At 43.0% G+C, this 12841-nt stretch overlaps 1 protein-coding gene across 7 annotated transcripts in view; it reads right to left on the reverse strand.

Moving 5' to 3' along the window:
* Positions 1 to 4967: 4967 nt before the first annotated feature.
* LOC124041538 (receptor-type tyrosine-protein phosphatase S-like) overlaps positions 4968 to 12841 on the reverse strand; it is a 111577-nt gene continuing 103703 nt past the window's right edge. For all 7 annotated transcript variants that reach the window (XM_046359238.1, XM_046359242.1, XM_046359240.1 and 4 more), the window contains 2 exons: positions 8539 to 8674; positions 4968 to 7772 (listed from right to left, as the gene is read on the reverse strand). In XM_046359238.1, the coding sequence (XP_046215194.1) occupies positions 7704 to 7772; positions 8539 to 8674 (205 nt within the window). In that variant the 3' untranslated portion in view covers positions 4968 to 7703. The remainder of the gene's footprint in view (positions 7773 to 8538; positions 8675 to 12841) is intronic.

Here is a 12841-nt window from a genome sequence, read left to right on the forward strand (position 1 = left end):
AGGAAATTCAGCCAAATTTGTATCTGTCTGGCCATGATAATAAATAATGCTCTATTTGCAGTGGTTCTTAAACTTGTTCAGCCTGGGACCCAAATTAGAAATTCTGTTTTCCTGGGACCCAAGCTTAGGAAAATATGCAACTCTCTATAAATATTGGTACATTTCTTTGCCCTTATGCCTAAAACAAATACAACATAGACAAAAACAAAAAACAATTAAATTAAATATCCATATAAATATCTATTCATGTTTATTTTCCCCCATTAAAAACACTCTTGCATATCTGTCGAGGTTGGAACTTTTGCTGTTAAAACACAATACATCATTTTCATTCTGTACTGGAATAAACAGATTGATCACATCACACAGATGTATAACAGAACACACACAGGCTTTTTGATAGAGCAACACTAAGTAACAATACAGATGAAAAATCATCAGGCCTACTGTACATCTTACTGTATAAATTATTGTTGAAATAAAGTCTAGGTTGGAACTGTTGCTGTTAAAATACAACATCTATTTTTTAATTCTGAACTGGAATAAACTAATTGATCACATCACACAAATGTAGACCAGAAAACACACAGTCCTAATGAGAGCATGTCTATTCTGGGTTCCTTTTTTGACAGTACCACACTGAGGTTATGCTCAGTCTTGAAACTGTTTCTGTACTTGTTCTTTAAGTATGTCAGGGTTGAGAACCCTTTCTCACGTAGGTATGTGGTGCCAAACTGGACCAGAACATCTACTGCTTTCTCAGTCAGGCAGGAGACTGCTTCCTGCTGTAGATTAACAACCCAGACCTGTGTGAGTGTGTTTACCTGAAAAACATCTTGCTTCAATCAGTTTTTTCCAGTTCAGAATAAAAATTGTATTTTGCAGCAACAGTTCAAACCTAGACTAGTTTTCAACAATAATTTCTACAGTAAGATGTACAGTGGGCCTGATCATTGTTCATCTTCATCTGTACTGCTACTAGGGTTGCACTGTCAGTAGGTAGTTTGCTTAGGCGAATGTTAACTATTAGCTGTGTACAAAGCCAGGGGATTGTTTGAAAGAGAAACTCACATCTACTACTATGAGAGTTAGTTAATACTACCTTATTTCTGCTGATCATCACCTGTTATAAAATGACAACAATGCCTTGCTAGCTGACGTACTCTTCAACTGTCGAAACACTGTTTCCTGAAGCACTCTGCAGCGGTTCTGAAAGAACTCCCTGGGTTTACCATCATTTGTTCGTTATGAGAGACTCATTACTAAGCACATCCCCTCACAAAACACATTGTGGGCGCCCCTCGTTATAAGTTGGTATGAAAGAGAGAGAAACGCATCGCTCTATATGCGTTTCATGACATTTGAGCTCAGTCAAAACTTGTTGCTAACATGAGTCCATTTCATGACAGCGGTGAGTGATGACTAGTGGTCATGACAAGTCAGTGGCAGACAGAGCATCACCTGCTGCTGAACGACAGCGCTGCATCGTGTGTGTCGCAGAGTGATCTTCAAGAAAACTGCATAAAAAAGATCCGGTTAACCGTGAAGCACGAGGATATCCCCCTTCACTCGCGCAGCTGCCAAACTGAGCAGAGACCGCAGATGCACTTGACCAAGTCAATTCCAGTAATTAATGAAATAATTATACATTTACTCGGACACGTCGCGACCCACCATTAACGGTCCGCGACCCACTTTGCGACAATGTATGGATATAGCCTATATATTTGTATATATATTCCTATACAATGTATGGATATGTCCTATATCTTCTTACATATTCCTATATATTATAGACTATATATTTCAACTCAATGCAGACATCCTACATCACTCACCAATTCCTTTACAGGACATTTATGTTCCTCTAATATAGACTGGGAAAAAACATCGGGGCTCAATTCAATCCATATCGCAGAAGATCAGCGTTACAGCTTGATTGACAATTTTAGGCCTTGGCTTATGCCAAGGTCGGATCAGATCAAGAGTTAACCGTCGATAGCACTGCGTAGCAGAGGTGGAACTGCATTGGAGCTGTCAAATCGGTGAGTAGCTCTTGCAATCATTGTCACAAAATCACACCTGCCCCAGTCAAGTTAGACGGGAGAAAGTGTAGTCTCTTTAAGCAATAAGGCCTGAGGGGGTGTGGTATATGGCCTATATACCACAGCTAAGAGCTGTTCTTACATACAACGCAACGCAGAATGCTAGGACACAGCCCTTAGCCGTGGTATATTGGTCATATATGTTTTGTCATACCCATGGTATATGGCCTGACATACCACAACTTTCAGCCAATCAGCATTCAGGGCTTGAACCACAATGGGTATGACAAAATATGTATTTTTACTCTTCTAATTCCGTTGGTAAACCGTTTATAATCACAATAAGGCTCTACGGGGGTTTGTGGTACAGTATATGGCTAATATACCACGGCTAATGGCTGTAATTGCCATTACAGCCATTAGCCATGGTATATTAGCCATATACCACACTTCCTTAGGCCTTATTGTTTAATTATAAACTGGTTACCAACGTAATTAGAAGAGTAAAAATAAATGTTTTGTCACCCATTGTATACGGTCTGATATACTACAGCTTTCAGCTAATCAGCAGTTTGGCTCAAACCACCCAGTTTATAAATCTAAATAATGTGGATTTTTCTATCAGCATAATCAAGGTGTAGATTACATATCACTTTCCAGTGTTTGAATTTGTAAACACGGCTGCTTGGGATATCTCTGAAATGGGACTCGGTGCAGTCAAGGGCAATGTCCGCTTTAGGTAGGCTATAAGCTACTACAGGCCACTACAGTTCCACCTCTGGCACTGTCAAAACAACTGCTGTGCTGGTGTTGGCTGGCGCAGATCTGACTCTAACCCAAGAAGGCAATGTTCCTGCGTTAGTGGAGACTAGATTCATGGTAAACACTGAATATGTCAGCTCAATTGGACAATTGGACTTGAGGTGTTTTGATATGGACTGTAATGAAATGCATGAACAATCCCTTTACCCAGTGCTTGACTTGGGCAGGAGCTTAGTTGAGTACCAACACCTCAAATGTTCTACTGCTTGAGCTCCTGTTCCTCTTATTGAATATTAGCGCAAAAGTATTTAGCCTCTGCACCTAAATATAAACAATAAGTACTGGCACCCAAAATTAATACCGGAACCTATTTCACTCCAACTCAAGGACTGTCTTTACCCCAAGGTAAATAAGGACTCTATTTAATATGTACTGTATCATTGAAGCGTTACGGAGACCTACTAGGTGCCTTGGGGTGAAGACATTTCATACAGTCCATATCAAAACAACCCTGGTTAGCCAGGCTGATGAATAAGCTACAGCATGAGATATTCATACGTTTATAAGCTTGTAATTAACATATAGTCGATACCTCTCCATTCTGTATTAGCAAGGAATTCAACCACCCTCTGACAAACCAAGCCGATACTACTACAGACATTAGGTCAACCTGAGAGCATCCCCTACTAACAGGGACAGACAGATTGGGTAGCTGTATAAGTTTATATGGCCAAGTGTACTATCGCTGTGGCTGTATTCTTTTGGCGTCAGAGCGCCGAGGTGTAGTGTTACGCCCTCCCTCAGCGTTGTGAGATATTGTGTTGGGACAGAGGGTTAGGGTTACTGGGCCGGTCACGGTAGAGATCTCCACAAGGAAATGTGACACCGCTGAATGATAGAGTTACATCCAATAGAACATTAGTTTCATGACAACGTGCTTCACTGTAAATGCTTGACCCCAATTGGTTTGCACCATGGAAGCAATATCGCTCGCATTTCACTCACATTTAAACAGATAATGTCATGCAAGTTTGAGGGGAAAGATAGTCAAGCTGGAGGTATAAGGCGTACATTCGGAGCTGAGCAAAAAGTGCCATAGACTGTATCATCTAGGTGCATCAGAATGAGAGGTGATAGGATCTGCAGCACCTCACTTTGTGTGTGTGTGTGTGTGCGCCCTGGTATTATGTAAGTTTCCTGTAACTCACACCCAACCATGCTCAGGGCACACCATTCTTTGTGTGCTATCACTGTATCACACTACACACTAGGTGAGAAGCTTGTGACAATCTCTGTAGTGCATAAGGGTATTGCAACTGCGTTTTAGAATTTAGACGACACATAGACATGTTTCATCCATTACAACATTCTAAAGAAAACCATTTGGCTGAGATCCAAATACAAAATACAAGGAAATGTTTCACAACCTGAATGTTGAGGGATCGCAGGTAGGAACACTTTCTGGTATACTGATAGATTCGATTTTACTGGTTAAAGTTGGGGCTCACCTTTACCAGTTGGGGCGGCATGTAGCCTACATGTTGGGGCTCACCTTTACCAGTTGGGGCGGCATGTAGCCTACATGTTGGGGCTCACCTTTACCAGTTGGGGCGGCATGTAGCCTACATGTTGGGGCTCACCTTTACCAGTTGGGGCGGCATGTAGCCTACATGTTGGGGCTCACCTTTACCAGTTGGGGCGGCATGTAGCCTACATGTTGGGGCTCACCTTTACCAGTTGGGGCGGCATGTAGCCTACATGTTGGGAGGGCAGGTAGCCTAGTGGTTAGAGTGTTGGGCCAGTAACCGAAAGGTTGCTGGATTGAATCCCCGAGCTGACAAGGTAAAAATCTGTCGTTCTGCCCCTGAACAAGGCAGTTAACTCCACTGTTCCCCGGTAGGCCGTCATTGTAAATAAGAATTTGTTCTTAACTGACTTGCCTAGTAAAATACATTGAAATGTTCTTTCTAGATAGGTAGTTGGACACCACCTAGTGGAGAAAGATACACTTCACACCTTTCTTCTTGAAATGTATCTCATCACAAAGGCTTCCTCCCTTGCTTCTGCTGTGTTATATTTCTATACTTTTACATTGCATAATTTGCAGCCAGTTGTCAGACAATCACAAACAATGACAGAGGAACCAAATGACACATTATGCTGTATCTCCAATCATCCTGCTTTTAATACAAAGTCAACATACAATACTATCTACAACCAGGGTTTAAAGAAAATAACAGTTACTAGGTAACAGGATATATGTGATGCCATAGAAACTGGCCCTAACTTGATGTCACATGTTTAGTCTGTGGGTCTTTCATTTCAGGTATATTTATATTTTAATCATTAAAATGTTAAGTCACGCCAGATAAACTTTTGGACCAAACTTACATTTCATATTCGGATAACTTAATTGTTAAATACTTTCCCCACAATTTGTCCCAAAATGCTATCATATACTCCTTCGATCTATAGTAGCACACTATAATTGAACAGTATAGCATAAACTTTCAACAACTACTGTACTTTCCTCGACCGTTTAAACTCTCTATCTATGCCGCCGTATTGGCGATCGGATCGTACCACTTTAGCTATGATAATGGGGGCGGGGGGAGTCACTGAACTGAAACTAGGTCTGGCTCTAAGTATCTATCTATGAGGACATCAGTATCAAATAGCACTCTACACAGAGTGCTGTACACATTGTACTAAAGCAAATAAAAAAGACAATTAAAAAAACATTGACGATATCATACAGTAAAATTGGCTTGCCAAGTAAACAACATCTCATTGGTTATATTCGGTTATTTTCCCAAATAAAACAATGAATAAACAAATCAACCAATAGTAAAAAATCAAGTCTTAATAACAGTAACAAAATAGAATGATAATAAATATTTAAAAAATCATATCAAATAAATATTTGACAAGGTCAACAATAACAATAAGGCTCTTTTCTTTAATAATAAATAATTATGCGTGTTGTACTGTATGTACGCCTTATGCTCAGGCCTATGTACTGGACTATAAAGAACTCTATACGTCAGACGGTATGTACAGTTCAAGTTCATGTACGATAAACCATACTGTGCTCTACAATCACGACGTATCTGGGGAAGCAGATTATAGTACATCAAATCAATAAGAGAAGAGGACAACATCTCAAGGGATGGTGGGGAATGTCGGAGTGGATTTGAGGTGAAAGCATCGGGTTGTGTCGTTCGTTTTTTTTTTTTTTTTGTCTGCACAGTAAGACTACGAGCAGAGAGAAACCGGAGCGAAGATGTAAAGAGCCACTGTGAGCCGAGGGAGGGACTGAGAGGAAGAGAGTGGGTTGAGTTTGAGTTCAAACCTCTTTCTTCTCCTCTCAACCCGTTGGGATTTACATTGTTTAACAAGCAAAACTAATTTCATCCAAAGCAACTCGCGGTTAACAGACATATTCAGTACCATATACGTAGCCCCAAGCAGGAATTGAACCCTCAACCTTAATGCTGTCATAACCCAGCTCCAACCCACTGAGCAATCAGGACCATTCCAATGTATAGTGACAATTCAAATAGGTGTTCAGATAGGTTCAATAGGTGTAAGCTTCAAATAGGTGTAAGCTACATCATGACACTCAATGCTTAGCTCAGGTACATGGGATACAGCCTAAACTGCAGAGAACCAACCAGGTGAAACGTAAGGCAAAGACACTGAACCACAATGAATAGGATCCTTACAATGGTTTCTGCAGAAGCTGGAAATTGACCCCCAAAAAAGACCATTATTTGAAATTCTGTTCATTCATCGAAATGGCCCTCCAAGAAAAATATAGACAACATTCAATTCATACATGGAACCTCCTGAAATGACTGGCTGGGATTGACATGGAATTGCCTAATCTGTGTTTAACCTTTACTGTCATTAGGTTATGAAATAGACTAAACATTGACTTGTAATAATATTGATCCCCACTTGGAATAGGGTGAAGTTGCCCCCAGACACTGATCAAGGTCAATTTAGCTTTTTCAACCAAATGGTTTAGGTTACAATTTAAGGATGGTAAAACTGATTCTAGATCTGTGAGTTTACTGCTCATGTATTGTAAGCTGGATGTACAGATAGTAGGGCACCAATCCTCCTCATCAGAGGTCAAAGTACATTTTCCATCTGCCAAGGAACAGCGTGGTTTCTCTTGGCACTGTGGGTAGGAGAGTCTGGCGTCCAATCACGGACATGCAGCTCAAACCGCCCCTCTAGTCCTACTTTGATGTCTAGGACTAGGTTTAGTCCTCTGTCTAAAACTGTGCTCAGGTTAAGCCAGGACTAGCTCTGGCAGCAACAGACACCAGAATGCAGAACGACAGACACATGAAAACGTTCACCTTTGCACTTTCACACTTAACCCATAGATAGAAAGATAATAACACAAAAACCCATTTAGGGTGCAGCAAATATCCAGGCTTTTTGTGTCCTTGTAGTTTTTACACACACATATCACAACTCCTGTTTCTGAAGCAGTTTTTGTTTTTCACTGGTTTCATTTTTGAAATAGCTGACCACAACACACACAGGTATTATAAGTCCTCCACATTTTGAACACTGAGGTAAGAAGAATAAGCAGGATTACACATGTAGTAGTCTGTCTCCGACTCCCAACACACCCTTTCCAGGTCTTTCCTGAGAGCGCAGGTTTTCTTTGACATTCATCTAGTTGTTGTTGTTGTTGTTTTGTTTGTTGCTGATGTTCTTGTAATAATTACTCCTTGTTAGTAGTGTCGTCCCTCAGGTGGGATTTAAGGTTCATTGTTTTGTCGTTTTCCAGCCTGCTTCTCTCGTTGGTTGTTCCTTGTTTCTCTGTGGACCTCTATCTGAGCAGAAGGAAGGAGGGATGACAGTTCCTCTCCTCTCTTAGGTTGCATAGTGGTCAAAACTCCCCAGGTACTCCAGGGCAGCCTGGTAGGAGAACTGGTACTCATCCTGAACAAAAAGAAAGAATAGACAGATTTCTGTCTAGTGCAGTATATTGATGGCATGGACATGTAGCTAGTGTAGCTAGTGTAGCTAGTGAGGTGGTCTGCTTTCTGTATGAATGAATGAAAATAAAATCTAGCAATATCTGTCTATTTCTCAACAAACCATTTTATAATTTATAATTGAAGAGGTCATCGGTGTGTCTGGGAAGTCTACCTCCGTCTGCACAGTGGCAGGGCGTGTCTGTGAAACCTACCTCTGTCTGCACCATGGCAGGGTGTTGTGTCTGTGAAGCCTACCTCTGTCTGCACCATGGCAGGGCGTTGTGTCTGTGAAACCTACCTCTGTCTGCACCATGGCAGGGCGTTGTGTCTGTGAAACCTACCTCCTTCTGCCCCATGGCAGGGCGTTGTGTCTTTGAAGCCTACCTCCGTCTGCCCCATGGCAGGGCGTTGTGTCTGTGAAGCCTACATCCGTCTGCCCCATGGCAGGGCGTTGTGTCTGTGAAGCCTACCTCCGTCTGCCCCATGGCAGGGCGTTGTGTCTGTGAAGCCTACCTCCGTCTGCACCATGGCAGGGCGTTGTGTCTGTGAAACCTACCTCCGTCTGCCCCATAGCAGGGCGTTGTATATTTGAAGCCTACCTCCGTCTGCACCATAGCTGGACGTTGTATCTTTGAAGCCTACCTCCGTCTGCACCATAGCAGGGCGTTGTATCTTTGAAGCCTACCTCCGTCTGCACCATAGCAGGACGTTGTATCTTTGAAGCCTACCTCCGTCTGCACCATAGCAGGGCGTTGTGTCCTCAGCATCTTCACAGTCTGGAAGATGTCCACAGCTCCCTCGTAACGCATCCTCTCCAGAACAATGCTCAGAGTGATGAAGACTCCAGTTCGCCCTACACCCGCACTGCACACACACACACACACACACACACACACACACACACACACACACACACACACACACACACACACACACACACACACACACACACACACACACACACACACACACACACACACACACACACACACACACACACACACACACACACACACACACACACACACACACACGGGTCAAACAAATACCAGCTCTGAACTTACCAATATGTCAGCCAGACTACTATTTTGTATTTTATTTCACCTTTATTTAACCAGGTAGGCCAGTTGAGAACAAGTTCTCATTTACAACTGCGACCTGGCCAAGATAAAGCAAAAGCAGTGCGACAAAAACAACAATACAGAGTTACACACAAACAAACATACAGTCAATAACACAATAGAACAAGCTATGTACAGTGTGTGCAAATGTAGAAGATTAGGGAGGTAAGGCAATAAATAGGCCATAGACAAAACGGATGGCACTGTGACAGACTACATCCAGTTTGCTGAGTAGGGTGTTGGAGGCTATTTTGTAAATGACATCGCCGAAGTCAAGGTTCGATAGGATAGTCAGTTCTACGAGGGTATGTTTGGCAGCATGAGTGAAGGATGCTTTGTTGCGAAATAGGAATCCAATTCTAGATAAAATTTGGGATTGGAGATGCTTCATGTGAGTCTGGAAGGAGAGTTCACAGTCTAACCAGACACCTAGGTATTTGTAGTTGCCCACATATTCTAAGTCAGAGCCGTCCAGAGTAGTGATGCTAGTCGGGAGGGCGGGTGCAGGCAGCAATCAGTTGAAGAGCATGCATTTAGTTTTACTAGTATTTAAAAGCAGTTGGAGGCCACGGAAGGAGTGTTGTATGGTATTGATGTTCGTTTGGAGGCTTGTTAACACAGTGTCCAAAGAAGGACCAGATGTATGCAGAATGGTGTCGTCTGCGGAGAGGTGGATCAGAGAATCACAAGCAGCAAGAGCGACATCATTGATATATACAGAGAAAAGAGTCAACCTGAGAATTGAACCCTGTGGCACCCCCATAGAAAATGTCAGAGGTCCGGACAACAGAGCCTCCGATTTGACACACTGAACTCTATCTGACAAGTAGTTTGTGAACCAGGTGAGGCAGTCATTTGAGAAACCAAGGCTATTGAGTCTGCCGATAAGAATGTGGTGATTGATAGAGTCGAAAAAGTTGGCCAGGTCGATGAAGATGGCTGCACAGTACTGTTTTTTTATCGATGGCAGTTATGATATCGTTTAGGACCTTGAGCGTGGATGAGGTGCACCCATGACCAGCTCGGAAACCAGATTGCATAGTGGAGAAGGTTCGGTGTGATTCGAAATGGTCTGTGATCTGTTTGTTAACTTGGCTTTCAAAGATTTTAGAAAGGCAGGGCAGGATGGATATACAGTTGAAGTCGGAAGTTTACACACACTTAGGTTGTAGTCATTCAAACTTGTTTTTCAACCACTTCACAAATGTCTTGTCAACAAACTATAGTTTAGGCAAGTCGGACATGTACTTTGTGAATGACACAAATCACAAGTATAATTCACTGTATCACAATTCCAGTGAATTAGAAGTTTACATACACTGAGTTGACTGTGCCTTTAAACAGCTTGGAAAATTCCAGAAAATTATGTCATGGCTTTAGAAGCTTCTGTTAGGATAATTTACATAATTTGAGTCAATTGGAGGTGTACCTGTGGATGCATTTCAAGGCCTCCTTTCAAACTCTGTGCCTCTCTTCTTGACATCATGGGAAAATCAAGAGAAGTCAGCCAAGACCTCATAAAAACAATTGTAGACCTCCACAAGTCTGGTTCATCCTTGAGAGCAATTTCCAAACGCCTGAAGGTACCACCTTCATCTGTATAAACAATGGTACGCAAGTGTAAACACCATGGGATGAACTCAGGAAGGAGACACCTTCTGTCTCCCAGAGATTAACGTACTTTGGTACGAAAAGGGCAAATCAATCCCAGAACAACAGCAAATAACCTTGTGAAGATGCTGGAGGAAACAGGTACAAAAGTATCCATATCCACAGTGAAACGAGTCCTACATCGACATAACCTGAAAGGCCGCCCAGCAAGGAAGAAGCTACTGCTCCAAAACCGCCATAAAAAAAGCCAGACTACGGATTGCAACTGCACATGGGGACAAAGATCATACTTTCTGGAGTTATGTCCTCTGGTCTGATGAAACAAAAATATAACTGTTAACCATAATGACCATCGTTATGGTTGAATTGAAGTTCAAGCTTGGTTGCAAATGGGTGTTCCAAATGTAGTCACTAATGTGACCCCAAGCATACTTCCAAAGTTGTGGTAAAATGGCTTAAGGACAACAAAGTCAAGGAATTGGAGTGGCCATCACAAAGCCCTGACCTCAATCCTCTAGAAAACGCCTGGCTACCCCGAGGCGTGTTAAGCATATCCCAGTTTAGGTCACCTAACAGTACGAACTCTGAAGATAGATGGGGGGGCGATCAATTCACATATGGTGTCCAGGGCACAGCTGGGGGCTGGGGGGTGGGGGGGTCTATAACAAGCGGTAACGGTGAGAGACTTGTTTCTGGAAAGGTGGATTTTTAAAAGTAGAAGCTGAAATTGATTGGGCACAGACCTGGATAGTATGACAGAGCTCTGCAGGCTATCTCTGCAGTAGATTGCAACTCCGCCCGCCTTCGGCAGTTCCATCTTGTCGGAAAATGTGGTTGGGGGTGGAAATTTCTGAATTTTTGGTGGCCTTCCTAAGCCAGGATTCAGACACGGCAAGGACATCAGGGTTGGCGGAGTGTGCTAAAGCAGTGAATAAAACAAACTTGGGGAGGAGGCTTCTGAACATGCATGAAACCAAGGCTTTTACGGTTACAGAAGTCAACAAATGATAGCACCTGGGGAATAGGAGTGGTGCTGGGGGCTGCGGAGCCTGGGTTAACCTCTGCATCTCCAGAAGAACAGAGGAGGAGTAGGATAAGGGTACGGCTAAAGGCTATAAGATCTGGTCGTCTAGTGCGTTCGGAACAGAGAGTAAAAGGAGCAGATTTTTGAGCGTGGTAGAATAGATTCAAGGAATAATGTACAGACAAGAGTATGGTATGATGTGAGTACAGTGGAGGTAAACCTAGGCATTGAGTGACGATGAGAGGTTTTGTCTCTACAGGCACCAGTTAAGTCAGGTGTGGTCACCGCATGTGTCGGGGGTGGGACAAAAGGGCTATCTAAGGCATGTTGGGCAGGAATGGGGGCTCAACAATGAAATAAGACAATAATAACTAACCAAAACAGCAGAAGACAAGGCATATTGACATTAGAGAGAGGCATGTGTAGCCGGGTGATCATAGGATCCAATGAGCAGCAACAGGTGCATCAGGGAGCGGTTCAGTAGTCACTACTACGCTAGGCGAGCTGGAGAAACAGCCATTCAGACAGCTAGTGGGCCAGAAATAGCAGATGGTCCTTCGGCGATGTTGCAATGGAAGAGCCTGTTGAAACCACCTCGGACGATTACGTCGGCAGACCAATCGTGATGGATCGGCAGTGCTATGTGTCGGCAATAAAGGGCCCTGTCCAATTGGCAAAAGAGGTATTGTAGCCCAATTAGCTGGTAGACCTCTTCGGTTAGCTGGAAGATGGGCCGAGCTCAAGGCTAGTTCAAGACTAACTGGTGCTTGCTTTGTGCGACAGAGGCGTTAGCCAGCAGTAGCCACTCAAATGCAGCTAGCTAGCTGCGATGATCCGATGTAATGGACCAGGGCTTGTGGCAGGAATCTGGTGATGATGTAGAGAAAAAGTTGTCCGATATGCTCTGGGTTGATATCGCGCTGGGCAGACTGGCAGGTATTGACCGAGCTGAAGCTGGCTGGTTTCCAAGTTAACGGTGAAGACCGCTAGCAGTGGCTAACTGACTACTAGCTACTAGCTATTTAGTTGGCTAACTTCTGATGGGGGTTCCGGTTCTAAAGTATAAAAATAGCAGATCCATACAACATTGGGTGAGGCGGGTTGCAGGAAAGTATATTCAGTTCGTAGATGGAAAGTGAGATTAAAATAAATACAAAATATACGACGAGGAAAACGACTATGTACAAGACGGGACAAGAGAAATACACGTCCGACTGCTACGCCATCTTGGAAAATCTTTATACAGCAGTAATGGGGAATAACAGATGTGTGAAG

This window comes from Oncorhynchus gorbuscha, linkage group LG08 (genome assembly GCF_021184085.1).
Source record: "Oncorhynchus gorbuscha isolate QuinsamMale2020 ecotype Even-year linkage group LG08, OgorEven_v1.0, whole genome shotgun sequence".
NCBI lineage: Eukaryota > Metazoa > Chordata > Actinopteri > Salmoniformes > Salmonidae > Oncorhynchus > Oncorhynchus gorbuscha.